This window comes from Rana temporaria, chromosome 8 (assembly GCF_905171775.1).
Source record: "Rana temporaria chromosome 8, aRanTem1.1, whole genome shotgun sequence".
NCBI classification, from domain to species: Eukaryota; Metazoa; Chordata; class Amphibia; order Anura; family Ranidae; genus Rana; species Rana temporaria.
The window spans coordinates 3885734-3900234 of NC_053496.1; the positions used below are offsets into that span (position 1 = coordinate 3885734).

Sequence of the window (14501 nt, forward strand, 5' to 3'; positions counted from 1 at the left end):
CGGGCGCCTCCCTTTCGGGTCACGGCGCATTCGACCAGGGCGATCGGGGCCTCCTGGGCTTCCGACACCAAGCCTCTGTGTTACAGGTGTGTAAGGCAGCGACCTGGTCGTCGTTCCACACTTTTTCAAAGTTTTATAAGGTGGATGTGAGTGCATCTTCTGATGCCTCCTTCGGCCGCAGGGTGTTACAGGCGGCAGTTTAAGGTTGGAGTTCCTCCGTTGAGTAACTCCGGTTTTGTTTGGGGTGTAACCTGTTTTTGCTGTGTTATTTTCCCACCCCTCGAATTTTTTTTACACTGCTTGGGGACGTCCCTAAGGTCAAAGGATGCTGTGTCCGTCTATGAACGAAAGAGAAAAAAGGATTTTTGTACTCACCGTAAAATCCATTTCTCTGAGTTCATAGACGGACACAGCACCCACCCCTCCTTTGTTTGTACTGCTTGTTGCGAACTGAGGCTGCTAAAGCAGAGTGGGGGTTATGCCTGGGGGAGCCACGCCCCCTGGGAGGAGCGGCATGAAGGAAAGTTTTTAACACCTTAAGTGCTGTAGAATTCTGCCTAAATCTCCTGGTAGGAAGAAGCATAACCCTAAGGTCAAAGGATGCTGTGTCCGTCTATGAACTCAGAGAAATGGATTTTACGGTGAGTACAAAAATCCTTTTTTTCCCCTGATTTTAAGGGGAAAAAAGTGCGCGTTATACGCCGGTAAATACGGTAAATCCCTCCAACTGTTGTCTCCTTCTCACCAAGCTGCTTGGCCATGGTCTTGTAGCCCATTCCAGCCTTGTGTAGGTCTCCAATCTTCTCCCTGACATCCTTGGACAGATCGTTGGTCTATCCCAATGATGGTGAGGTGTGATTGGAGGAAAGATTCTGTGGACAGGTGTCTTTTTTTATACAGGTAACAAGCTGAGATTAGGAGCACTCCCTTTAGGGGATAGATATATAGATGTAACGATTTTCTGCCCTGCGTGGCCGCTGGTTTTCTCGTCCGTAAAAATTCATAGTGTATGTTGAGCTCAGCACAGACTTGTAGAGATTTCTTTGCTGAAAATGAGAGGGTTGTGTAACTCCATAAACAGAGTGATTATCCACGTATTTAAAGCGGAGGTCCACCCTTAAAAAAATAAATAAAGCTTCTTAACCCCCAGACCATATTGCTGCCCAAAGACCAGAGCACTTTTTGTTATTCCTGAACTGCGTCGCTTTAACTGACAATTGCGCGGTCGTGCGACGTGGCTCCCAAACAAAATTGGCGTCCTTTTTTCCCCACAAATAGAGCTTTCTTTTGGTGGTATTTGATCACCTCTGCGGTTTTTAGTTTTTGCGCTATAAACAAAAAGAGCGTCAATTTTGAAAAAAATGAATATTTTTTACTTTTTGCTATAATAAATATCCCCCAAAAATATAAAAAAACATTTTTTTTCCTCAGTTTAGGCCGATACGTATTCTTCTACATATTTTTCGTAAAAAAAAAATTGCAATAAGCGTTTATTGATTGGTTTGCGCAAAAGTTATAGCGTTTACAAAATAGGGGGTATTTTTATTAATATATTTTTTTTACTAGTAATGGCGGCGATCAGCGATTTTTTTTCGGTACTGCGACATTATGGCGGACACTTTTGACACATTTTTGGGACCATTGGCATTTTTATAGCGATCAGTGCTATAAAAATGCATTGGATTACTATAAAAATGCCACTGGCAGTGAAGGGGTTAACACTAGGGGGCGGGGAAGGGGTTAAGTATGTCCCTGGGTGTGTTCTTACTGTGGGGGGGGGGGGTGGACTCACTAGGGGAAATGACCGATCTTTTATTCATACATTGTATGAACAGAGGATCAGCATTTCCCCCCCCTGACAGGACCGGGAGCTGTGCGTTTACACACACAGCACCCGGTCCCCGCTCTGTAACGAGCGATCGCGCCCGCCGGTCACCCGCACGGGAGTCACGGACGAGCGGGGGGCGCGCGAGCGCCTCAGGCGGCGCGCAAGCGCCCCTAGTGGCCGCTGAGAGAGCCGCCGTATAGCTATGGGCTCTCGCCCAGGAGAGCCGACCTGCCGCCGTATAATGACGGTGCGCGGTCGGCAACTAGTTAAAATACTTTAAAAAAATAATTGGGGGGTAATAAAATAAAATGGTACTTGCCAGAAACTTAATCTGCCACTTCCTTCTCCGCGGTGCAACTCGCGCATGCACAGTAGGAAACGGACAGTGAAGCCGCAAGGCTCCACTGCCTGTTTCCCATCGTTAGGATGGGGGCGCCGACACCTGATCCGATGGGTGGATCGGCCTCGGTGGGCCGACTTCGAGTTTCATGGACAGGCAAGTGTGCTTGTTAAGTCAACAGCTGCAGTGTTTGTAGCTGCTGACTAAAAAAAAATCGCAGCTGGAACATCGCTTTAAGTGCGATCCGAATGGAAGCCGCACAGCTAATTGTTTTTATTATAATTAATGTGGAAAATTTTGTCTCCATCTTTTTTTGTACAACAGCCACAAAACCGGGAGCGAGGAGCACAAAGCAGAGCCATGACTTCAAAGTCACGACGGACGGGCGGCTCATCATCAAGGACGAGGAAGCGGAGGAAGAGAAGTCACAAGGTTTGTGGTGTTCACTGATTTGTTTCCAGGAAATGTACGGCCCTCAGGAGCCGAGTGCTCATCGATCGTCTCCCTTTATGATTGGCTCTTCTGTAATAATCTCCTGTCTTTTCAGTAAGCTAGTAATATGAGAGGTGACGTCTTTTTGACCCCCCCAGATCTCATATATGAGGACCTGTCATCCTTTTTTTTTTTTTTTTTTTTTTTTATTACAAGGGATGTCTACATTTCTTGTAATAGGAATAAAAGTGATACAAATTTAAAAAAAAAAAGTGTCAAGATAAAAAAAAAAAAATGGATAAGGAAAATAGATATATATAGAGAGAGAGATATGTCATCTCTATCCACTTGAGGACCACCGCACAACGATATACGTCGACAAAATGGCACGGCTGGGCACAAGGGTGTACATGGACGTCCCCTTTAACCACTTAAGCCCCGAACCATTTTGCAGCTAAATGCCCAGGCCAGGTTTTGCGATTCGGCACTGCGTCGCTTTAACAGACAATTGCGCGGTCGTGCGACGTGGCTCCCAAACAAAATTGGCGTCCTTTTTTCCCTCACAAATAGAGCTTTCTGTTGGTGGTATTTGATCACCTCTGCGGTTTTTATTTTTTTGCGCTATAAACAAAAATAGAGCGACAATTTTGAAAAAAAAATCAATATTTTTTACTTTTTGCTGTAATAAATATCCCCACAAAAACATATATAAATTATTTTTTTTCCCTCAGTTTAGGCCGATACGTATTCTTCTACCTATTTTTGGTATAAAAAAAATCGCAATAAGCGTTTATCGATTGGTTTGCGCAAAATTTATAGCGTTTACAAAATAGGGGATAGTTTTTTTAAATTTTTTTTAACTACTAATGGCGGCGATCAGCGATTTTTTTTTCGTGACTGCGACATTATGGCGGACACTTCGGACAATTTTGACACATTTTTGGGACCATTGTCATTTTCACAGCAAAAAATGCATTTAAATAGCATTGTTTATTGTGAAAATTACAGTTGCAGTTTGGGAGTTAACCACAGGGGGGCGCTGTAGGAGTTAGGGTTCACTTAGTGTGTGTTTACAACTGTAGGGGGTGTGGCTGTAGGACTGACGTCATCGATCGAGTCTCCCTATAAAAGGGATCACACGATCGATGCAGCGCCATAGTGAAGCACGGGGAAGCCGTGTTTACATACGGCTCTCCCCGTTCTTCAGCTCCGGGGAGCGACCGCGAGGGGGCGGCTAGAAACGAATAGCCGCGCCGTCCCGGATCGCTCCCCGCGGCTTTCCGCCCGCCGCATGTACCGGGGGGGGATGGTCCCAATCGGACCCCCGACCCGTGGAAAGGCGGGGACGTACATGTACGCCCATATGCCTGTACTAGCCATTCTGTGGACGTCACGAAGAAGAGATCGGGTTGGGATCTTAACCGGTTAACGCCCGCCGCATGTACATGCGACGGGCGTTAACCGGTTAAGATCCCAACCCGATCCTCTTCTTTGTGACTGTCTCCGCGGGAACAACGGACCTGATCGCCGCCGGTGAAAAAAACGCAAATTGCGGTAAAAACGCAGCAAGCACCGCAAAAATCACTGCGCAGGTGTGAATCGAGCCTAAAGCATGCTGCATAATGCATGCCCCCCCCCCCCCCCCCAACCATTACCAACAATGGGGCTCTATTCCTCCTCCTGACCACAAACGCTGTGTTTTATTTTTTCTTCTTCTCCTGACCACCAAGCATGAAGCATTGTCTACTCCTACCGACCCCCCTAAAGCTTGAGGGACTGTAGACGGGTCCTTTGTTTAGAGGAGACTCTCACTCTGGAGGAACCCGGGGATTCCACAGAATACTAGAATATCTGGCACAGTCACTTGTGTAATAAATAAAACGGATTCATGCGATATCATTTCTTACACACAATTTCATAGAAAAAACAAACACTTTAACAAATCCCGATGTTATCCAGCTAATGGTGATCTCTGTTGATGTTCACAGGTGTGGATGAGGAGATGGCGGATCTCATGAAAGAAGTCGGACTTCGCACTGTAAGTTTCCATCTTTAGTCTTTTAAAAAGCAAAAACCAGAGTTGTTGTTTTTTTTTTTGTTTTTTTTATAGTTATGCAAAAATGTTTACCTTTCATTTCCTGATTTATTTGAGGTTTTCACATAGCAGCACACAAGTTTCTTGCATTTATACAATTCCTATACAAAGGCTTCTGTGAATGTGCATTAGGCGGGGAGGGGGCGGCGGCAGACATATTGGTTTCTGTGACTCTGAGGTTCTTGGGGGAGCTGAAACCACCTCGAGCTCCGGAGTTGATCTTCCATGGATCACTATAAACCTGTCGGATATCAATAATAGAGAGAAGTCTATGAGGTGGCAGGCACCTCCTTGGACTTGGACTCATGGTATTACCTGCAGTTTTTACAAAGTAGCTGAATTTCTGGAGTTCAGTTTTTAAATATGATATGTTAGTGTTTTAAGGGGTTGCAGCTGTTCACAATATTAGTAATCCTCATTTATTTGAGGTTTCCACATAGCAGCGCGTAAGTTTCTTGCATTTACGCAATTCCTATACAAAGGCTTCTGTGAATGTGCATTAGGAGGGGAGGGGGCTGCAGACATATTCGTTTTCAGTGACTTTGTTCTTGAGCGAGCCAAGACCACCTCGAGCTCCGGAGTTGATCTTCCATTGGATCACTATAAACCTGTCAGATATCAATAATAGAGAGAAGTCTATGAGGTAGCAGGCACCTCCTTGGACTCATGGTATCTCCTGCAGTTTTTACAAAGTAGCTGAATTTCTGTAGTTCAGTTTTAAATATTCTATGTTAGTGTTTTGAGTGGTTGCAGCTGTTCACAATATTAGTAATCCTCATTTATTTGAGGTTTTCACATAGCAGCACGCAAGTTTCTTGAATTTACGCAATTCCTATACAAAGGCTTCTGTGAATGTGCATTAGGAGGGGAGGGGGCGGCAGACATATTCCTTTTCAGTGACTCTGAGGCTCTTGGGGGAGCTGAGACCACCTCGAGCTCTGGGGTTTATCTTCCATGGATCACTGTAAACCTGTCGGATATCAATAATAGAGAGAAGTCTATGAGGTAGCAGGCACCTCCTTGGACTCATGGTATCTCCTGCAGTTTTTACAAAGTAGCTGAGTTCAGTTTTAATTATTTCATGCTTACCTGACTGAAAAGGCTTTTAGAAAGTATCTAGAGCCGGATATAAGAGACGATCCTTTAAGCTGACAGACTCACGTAAATAATTATCGCTTGGATCTGACGCGCTCCATTGATCTGCAGAACAGATTTTTATGTTGAGTAGCAGAATTCTGCAATTATAGGGATTCAATAGATGATCGACGCTCAGGAGGATAACCAACCCTACAATTATCTTCCTTTCTGCTCACATCAGGAGAATCTCTCCGTTACTAAGAATACAGAAGTACTGTCATCTGTTGTACGGAACGTTTTAGAGGTCAACGATCTTCATTTATAGGATATTTTAGGTTTATAAAGTATCTGTGATCGGCTCAATACAAATAATGTCAGTGATCGGTTATACAGAGAATCCGGAATGTGTTTGCAGCGCTTCACTTTTTGTTACGTTACCTTAGTCCAAAATGGATTAAATACATGATTTTCCTCAAAATTCTACAAACAATCCCCCATAATGACAACATGAAGTTTGTTTGAAATCTTTGCAAATTTATTAAATAAAAATCCAATGGACATGGGTATCGCGGGCTCCTCCCGTGGACACGGGTATCGCGGGCTCCTCCCGTGGACACGGGTATCGCGGGCTCCTCCCATGGACGCGGGTATTGCGGGCTCCTCCCATGGACGCGGGTATTGCAGGCTCCTCCCATGGACGCGGGTATTGCAGGCTCCTCCCATGGACGCGGGTATTGCAGGCTCCTCCCATGGACGCGGGTATTGCAGGCTCCTCCCATGGACGCGGGTATTGCAGGCTCCTCCCATGGACGCGGGTATTGCAGGCTCCTCCCATGGACGCGGGTATTGCAGGCTCCTCCCATGGACACGGGCGGGGCCTGTGATGCTTGTGTACATGGGATTTTTTTTTTTTTTTATAAATTTGCAAAGGTTTCAAACAAACTTCTCTCACGTTGTCATTATGGGGGATTGTTTGTATAATTTTGAGGAAAATAATGAATTTAATCCATTTTGGAATAAGGCCGCAACATAACAAAATGTGGAAAAAGTGAAGCGCTGTGAATACTGTACACTTGATTTTGGTCTCCTCTGATCACAACACTTTCCCCCAGTTCTCCTCTGATCACAACACTTTCCCCCAGTTCTCCTCTGATCACAACACTTTCCCCCAGTTCTCCTCTGATCACAACACTTTCCCCCAGTTCTCCTCTGATCACAACACTTTCCCCCAGTTCTCCTCTGATCACAACACTTTCCCCCAGTTCTCCTCTGATCACAACACTTTCCCCCAGTTCTCCTCTGATCACAACACTTTCCCCCAGTTCTCCTCTGATCACAACACTTTCCCCCAGTTCTCCTCTGATCACAACACTTTCCCCCAGTTCTCCTCTGAATCATTCAGATCTTCATTATCAGACTTCAGACACTTCTGTACATGTGATTTCCTGATCAGGGGGACCTTGCGGGGGCTGCCGGATTTCAGTCCCTCCCAGTGTTGTGTTACCGATTTTGTTTTCTTGGTGACGATGGTCCCATCTGAGATCAGTGACAAGATCCTCCCGTGTAGTTCTGGGCAGATTCCTCTCCGTTCTCCTGATCATTGAACCTCCACGAGGTGAGATCTTGTGTGGTGGAGCCCCAGTGTAGGTCTCCAATCTTCTCCCCGACATCCTTGGACAGATCTTTGGTCTTGGCCATGGTGGAGAGATTGGAATCTGATTCTGTGGACAGGTGTCTTTTATACAGGTAACAAGCTGAGATTGGGAGCACTCCCTTTTGAGTGAGAGAGTGCTCCTAATCTCAGCTTGTTGCCTCTATAGAAGACACCTGGGAGCCAGAAATCTTGCTGATTGATTGGGGATCAAATACTTATTTCTCTCATTAAAATGCGTTTTCCTGGATATTTTTATTCTGTCTCTCACTGGTAAAATTAATCGACCAATAAAATTATAGACTGATCGTTTTTGTGAGCAAATGTACAAAATCAGCAGGGGATCAAATACTTTTTCCCCCCTCACTGTAATACAATTATAACTCTGTTCCTCTTTAATATTTCCTGCAGAACAAGGCACAGAAGAAACGTTCCTGGGAGGACAATGACGACGACGAGGCCGTAGAGAAGACGTCACAATATAAAGGTAGATTTCCTCCCAGCTGGCAGTAATTGAAGTAGGCGTGTGACTCCTCAGGGGGAGGGGTCAGCTTATCTGTTAAGGATCAATGTGAAATAGTATAAGACTCTGGATGAGAAGCTGCTATGGCTGTGTGTAGATCAGATGTGGGATCTGCAGGTGGAGGCCCGGGAGCTCATTTGTGACCCCACAAATTCTGCAAACAACGGGGTAATCTGGGTCATAGTCTTCCATGGGAAGGTAGAATACTTAGCCACACCCCCGACAATGCTAAGCAGGAATCCAAGGGTTTGAGAGACTCAGAATTGGCATCACTAGCTACAGATGGCGATACCATCATTTGAATTGCTGCCAGCGGTCCCTGAGCCATTAGATTAAGGGGACTATACCCTGGGACTATACCCTGGGACTATACCCTGGGACTATACCCTGGGACTATACCCTACGACTATACCCTGGGACTCTAGTTGAGAAACTCTGGGTTATATCAGAAAAATTGTAAGAAAAGACCTCCTCCTCCTAGGACACTAGCAACAAATCGAGGCATGCTGGTAGTTGGGAGAGGTCTACTGGGGTTGGCCTACACTTTTATTTATTTCTCAGTGTCCAGTCTTCGTAGAAGGCAGAATAACCCCAAGGTTTAAGACTTCCTATATGCCTTAATACAGCCCTCAAAAAATCCACTTGCATTTTGCGAGTGGATTTTGAGGGATGGCGAGTGTGCCCCCCCCCCCCCCCCCGGGGCAAGCCCACCTGTGTCCCGTCCCCCCCCCCCCCCAGGGCAAGCCCACCTGTGTTCCCCCCCCCCCAGGGCAAGCCCACCTGTGTTCCCCCCCCCCCCAGGGCAAGCCCACCTGTGTCCCCCCCCCCAGGGCAAGCCCACCTGTGTCCCCCCCCAGGGCAAGCCCACCTGTGTCCCCCCCCCCAGGGCAAGCCCACCTGTGTCCCCCCCCCCCCCCAGGGCAAGCCCACCTGTGTCCCCCCCCCCAGGGCAAGCCCACCTGTGTCCCCCCCCCCCGGGCAAGCCCACCTGTGTCCCCCCCCCCCCCCGGGCAAGCCCACCTGTGTCCCCCCCCCCCCCGGGCAAGCCCACCTGTGTCCCCCCCCCCCCCCAGGGCAAGCCCACCTGTGTGTCCCCTCCCCCCCCAGGGCAAGCCCACCTGTGTGTCCCCCCTCCCCCAGGGCAAGCCCACCTGTGTGTCCCCCCCCCCCCCAGGGCAAGCCCACCTGTGTGTCCCCCCCCAGGGCAAGCCCACCTGTGTGTCCCCCCCCCCAGGGCAAGCCCACCTGTGTGTCCCCCCCCCAGGGCAAGCCCACCTGTGTGTCCCCCCCCCCCAGGGCAAGCCCACCTGTGTCCCCCCCCCCCCAGGGCAAGCCCACCTGTGTCCCGGAAGAGAGAGGAGATCTAGTTGATCAGCGCTCGGGTAACGTAACAGCTTTCATTTCAATCGCTGTATGTTCCCCCGCCGTGTGCCGTCATGTACAGCCCCTCCCCCCTTATCAGGGCACTTTGCAGACAGATCACCTGTCCAATCCTGGGATAGGTAATCTGTCTATCAAAGTGCATGGACAAGGGGGGGAGGGGCTGTATATGACGGCACACGGCGGGGAACACAGCTATTGAAATGAAAGCTGTTAAGTTACCCGCACGCTGATCAACCAGATGGCGGCGGCTCGGCTCTCCCCTACGATCACTCCAACAAACCCAGGCTGCTGGCGGTGCTTGAGTTTGTGGTATTTCTTGTGCATCATCTGTTTTAGGCTTAAGCAGCCCGGAGATTATACGGCTTTTTCTTTTTTCCAGGAAAGGAAATTCCTTGATTCCATCAACACCGTAAGGCTGGATTCACATCTATGGCATTTTACTGCATTTTGCACTACAGCCCATTTAACAAAGTTCCGTAGAGCGAAATGCAAAAAGCACTAAAAATGCCATAGGTGTGAATAAAGCCTCAGTGTTGATCAGATCCATCTATGGCCGGCTATCGTTGGGGCCTAGAATTCCACTTTAACTATTTTAGCTAACTCGCTTTGCACCATTTTCTTTGTTTCCCCCAACAGCTGGCGGCTCAGGAATACACCGACCTCTTCACAAAAAGCCAAACTTTGGAGACACGTACAAATCAAAGGTAAATAACCCAGAAGTGTTACTAAACCCGTGGGATGAAATGTCCTCCATGGTGTTGTGGCCACCAATAACATGTCTCCTCTTGGGGACTGCATTGTACAGAGAAAGGATTCATCCCTTGTCTATGGCTCCTGGTTTGGTTACAGCTTTTGTAGGCCAGTGGTTCCCAACATCAGTCCTCAAGTTCCCCCAACAGGCCATGTCTGTTTTATTTCTTTTTTAAATTGGTTAAAGTGTATTTTCTTTCAAAGAACTTGAACTTTAATAGTGTGTGACATAAAAAAATTGTAACAATCGCCATTTTATTCCCTAGGGTCTCTGATAAGAAAAAATATATGCTTTATAAAGTTTAGGGGGGTTCAAAATTTTGATTTAACCACTTCCAGCCCAAAGCCGTCATATGAAGTTGACTTTTAGGGGGATATCTGAATGATGGGGGCAGCTACAGGTATCATTATTTTCTGCCGGCGACTCTGCGCACCATAAGATCGATCATAACAGTTCCGCCGCTTGATCGTTCTTACAGGCAACGGGAGGGGACGTCTCCCACCGCCACCCGGTGCTTTTCCGGGCTCTCCCGTGCCATCGGGGACCTGGAGAAAGAGTCGGCCGCCGCTGGATGACGACCATAGAGATGGTCATCCCTATGACCGTCGGAGGCCTGGGCGTGACGTTGTGACTTCACGTCCGGGCCGCGGATGTAAACAGAGCCGTGATCCAGGCTGTCTGCATGATATCTGTGAATTTTGATCTCATGCTTTCCAGCCTGGAGGAGAGATGTGGGATTTTATTGCCTCTCCATAAAGAGGACCTGTCATGATAGATTCCTATTACAAGGGATGTTTATATTCCTTGTAATAGGAATAAAAGTCATCAAAAAGTGCAAAAAATAAATATATATATATTTTATTTGCAACACCCCTGTCCCTGATAGCTCATGTTCAGAAGCGAACACACACACACGTAAGTTCCGCCCACATATGTAAGCGCCGTTCAAACCACACGTGTGAGGTATCGCCGTGTGCAACAATTCTAGCACTAGACCTCCTCTGTAACTCTAAACTGGTAACCTGTAATAAAAATAAAATGTAAAGCGTTGCATATGGAGATTTTTCAGTGTCTGGCGCCATTCCATGAGTGTGCGCAAATTTAAAGCGTGACATGTTGGGTATCTATTCGGCGTAACATCTTTCACATTATACAAAAAAAAATTAGGCGAACACTACTGTTTTTTGTTTTGTTGTTTTTTTTTTTCCCCCTCCAAAAAACACGTTTATAAAATGAATGCGCAAATACCGTGCAAGATAAAAAGTTGCAACGACCGCCATTTTATTCCCTAGGGCAGGGATCCTCAAACTATGGCCCTCCTGCTGTTGTAGAACTACACATCCCATGAGGCATTGTAACGCACTGACATTCACAGACATGACTAGGCATGATGGGATCTGTAGTTCCTGAACAACTGGAGGGCCGTAGTTTGAAGACCCATGCCCTAGGGTGTCGGCTAAAAAAAAACCATATATAATGTTTTGGGGGTTCTGAGTAATTTTCTAGCACAAAATGATTTGTACATGTAGGAGAGAAGAGTGGCAGAATATGCCCGGTATGGAAGAGGTTAAACTTATAAACAAACCAAAAAAAATGGTTTAAATGAAATAAAACCTGGGAGTGTGAAGCGCGCGCAAGACGCTTTCCCCGACTTGTTCATTCCCCGACTTAGTTGGGGTAGGCGGTACACTTTGGTGGGGGTGGGTCAGCCACGCCCTGTGACCTTTGACCTCTGGGAACCCGCCTTCTGACCTTTGGTGGAGGTCCCTGTTCCAATTCCTGAGTCCTAGCCATATTTTTCAATGGGAAACCCTAACCATTTTTATAAATGGGGGGGGGGGGGGGGCAATAGAGATGAGAAATGGAAGATTTGCTTCTCGCTGTGTCTTCACATTTTGTGTTTTTCTTCTTGCAGAAAGGAAAAGGTGATATGAAGCAGAAGGGGAAGCACGACCCGTACGCCTACATCCCCCTCAACAAAGCCAAGCTCAACCGCAGGTAAGTCGCAGTGCAACAGCTTTGTTATTTTTAACCACTACAGCCCCAGAAGAATTTACCCCCCTTCCTGACTAAGCAATTTTTTTTTTTGCGATTCGGCACTGCGTCACTTTAACTGACAATTGTGCGGTCGTGCGACTTTGAACCCAAACAAAATTGACGTCGTCCACTTTTTTAGGACCATTGACATTTGTACAGCGATCAAAGTTAAAATAGCCACTGATTACTGTGTAAATGTCACTGGTAGGGAAGGGGTTGTAAACCTTTGTGTTTTTTCACCCTATGTCCGCCCCAGCCCCCCCCCCCCCTTTTTTTATTTACCTGAGCCCCGAATTTCCGTGGGCGCGATCCCACGTTGCTCTTTCCACAGGTTCTCGGCTCTTCACTGGATAGATTGATAGCAGTGCAGCTATTGGCTCCCACTGCTTTCAATCAAATCCAATGACTGGGGGGCGGGGCCAAATCGTACGCTCTGTCTATGGACGCCGAGTGTATGACACAAGAGCGCGACTGCAAGGTAACCCCCTGGGAAGAGAGCTTCCCAGAGGGAGGTTATCTATTGTGGGGAGGAGCCGCCGTGGGACCCCAGAAGACTGCATTCAGGGCCACTCTGTGCAAAACAAACTGCACAATGGAGGGAAATATAACATGTTTGTTTAAAAAAAAAAATTGGGAACCTTTAATATCACTTTAACACTAGAGGACGATCAAGGGGTTAAATGTGTCCCTGAGTGTGTTCAAACTATAGGAGGAATTGGACTGACTGGGGGAGGCGATCGTTGTGCCTATATACTATTAACACACGATCTGTCTCCTTTCCCAGAACGGGTTTTTTTGTGTTTACAGATCCCCACTCTGGCTCTGTCGGGAGCGATCGCGGCCGCTAGGCTCGCCTTTCTATGGCGAGCCTAGAAAATTAAGTTCAATGCTTCCGACCATGCGTTGGAATTTTGCGAGTCGGAATTGCTACAGACGATTGGATTTTCCACCAGCAAAAAAATCTTTTGCTGGTGGAAATTCCGACAGAAAAAAGTCAAATGGAGCCTACACACGGAATTTCCATTCAAAAGCTCACATCCGCCTTTTTCCGATGGGAAATCCGATCGTGTGTACGTGGCATGAGACTTTCCCCCCCCCCCCCCCCCCCCCCATTCTTGGACTTTTTTTTTTCCTCCATTCTTGGACTTTTTCCCCCCCCCCCCCCATTCTTGGACTTTTTTTTCCCCCCATTCTTGGACCTTTTTTTTCCCCCCATTCTTGGACTTTTACGAATTTTCTGAAAAATTTGTTAAACGGCTGTTGGTTAATTTGAATATTTCCAAATGAATGTATTTCGTCCAGAAACGAATTGCACAGGTCTAGTGACATTGATATAACAATAATCTTCTTCTGTTTCTGATGCAGGAAAAAGGCGAAGATGCAAGGCCAGTTTAAAGGACTGGTGAAAGCGGCACAGAGAGGAGCGCAGAGTGGAAGGAAGAAGAGGAAAGAAAGAAGAGTTTGAACCCTTTTTGTTTGTTTTGCACATTATTTTCTGCCTTTTTCTATATCAATCTCCCCTCCTGTAAAGGAATCCCGGCCTATCCTGCGGGACCTCATCTCACCTGTATGATTAATGATACAGAATTATCAGTGGGGGGAGGCCACCGATACCAGGGGGGGAAGAGAGGAGCCTCATTCTTTTCTTCCGAAGAGCCAACAATTTAAAGAGATCACATTGAGACTTCCCAATAAAAAAAAAGGACATTTGCATCGTAATGACGTTTGTGTGGCCCCCTCCCCCCCCCCCCACATCGGACATCTCCATTGGTTCTACCTTGGGCTTGACCTGTGAACAGTACCGTTGGAGAGCCAATGGTTTTGGTTTTATGCTTTTCAGAGAGGGGGAACCCTACCATCTCTTCAGGAGGACATGACCTGCCTCTCGGATCTCTGGTGGGAAAGACGGAGATGTTCTCTGACTTGCACACGATAAGGATGTTGAATTCTTCTATTTATGAAGATAGTTTGGATTTTTTTGGTTTATTAAACGTTAACATGTTGCTAAGAAAACTGATTTATTTCTCTTTATAAGAAGTACATCGTTCTGTCTTCCTTCCAATGTTGTATTTCAGCAAAAAAAAAAAAATGTACATGCAAAAGTTCTACATCCAATTCCATCCGAGTATTTACACTTTCACAGTCAGACAATGGTGCATGGAGTATACCGTATTTATCTGCCTATAGCGTGCACCGGCGTATAGCGTGCACCCCTAATCTAGACGTGAAATTCCTGGAAAAATAAATGTTTTATTACTTACAGTTTTGGTGTCTTGCCCGGCGGCCTTGTCCGGTCCGGTGTCCGTCTGTAGCCTTCGTTGTGTCCTCCCTGCTTCTCCCGTGCTGTCTCTGAGCCGATCCCAGCTTCCCGCGCTGTGTTTGAA

The 14501-nt window shown here is 46.9% G+C and overlaps 1 protein-coding gene across 1 annotated transcript in view; it reads left to right on the forward strand.

The window, feature by feature from the left end:
* RRP12 (ribosomal RNA processing 12 homolog) overlaps window positions 1-14130 on the forward strand; it is a 99292-nt gene extending 85162 nt beyond the window's left edge. The window contains exons 29-34 of the mRNA XM_040361222.1: window positions 2493-2600; window positions 4589-4638; window positions 7835-7910; window positions 9966-10033; window positions 11996-12078; window positions 13483-14130. Coding sequence (XP_040217156.1) covers window positions 2493-2600; window positions 4589-4638; window positions 7835-7910; window positions 9966-10033; window positions 11996-12078; window positions 13483-13582 — 485 coding nt within the window. The 3' untranslated portion in view covers window positions 13583-14130. The remainder of the gene's footprint in view (window positions 1-2492; window positions 2601-4588; window positions 4639-7834; window positions 7911-9965; window positions 10034-11995; window positions 12079-13482) is intronic.
* Window positions 14131-14501: the final 371 nt, after the last annotated feature.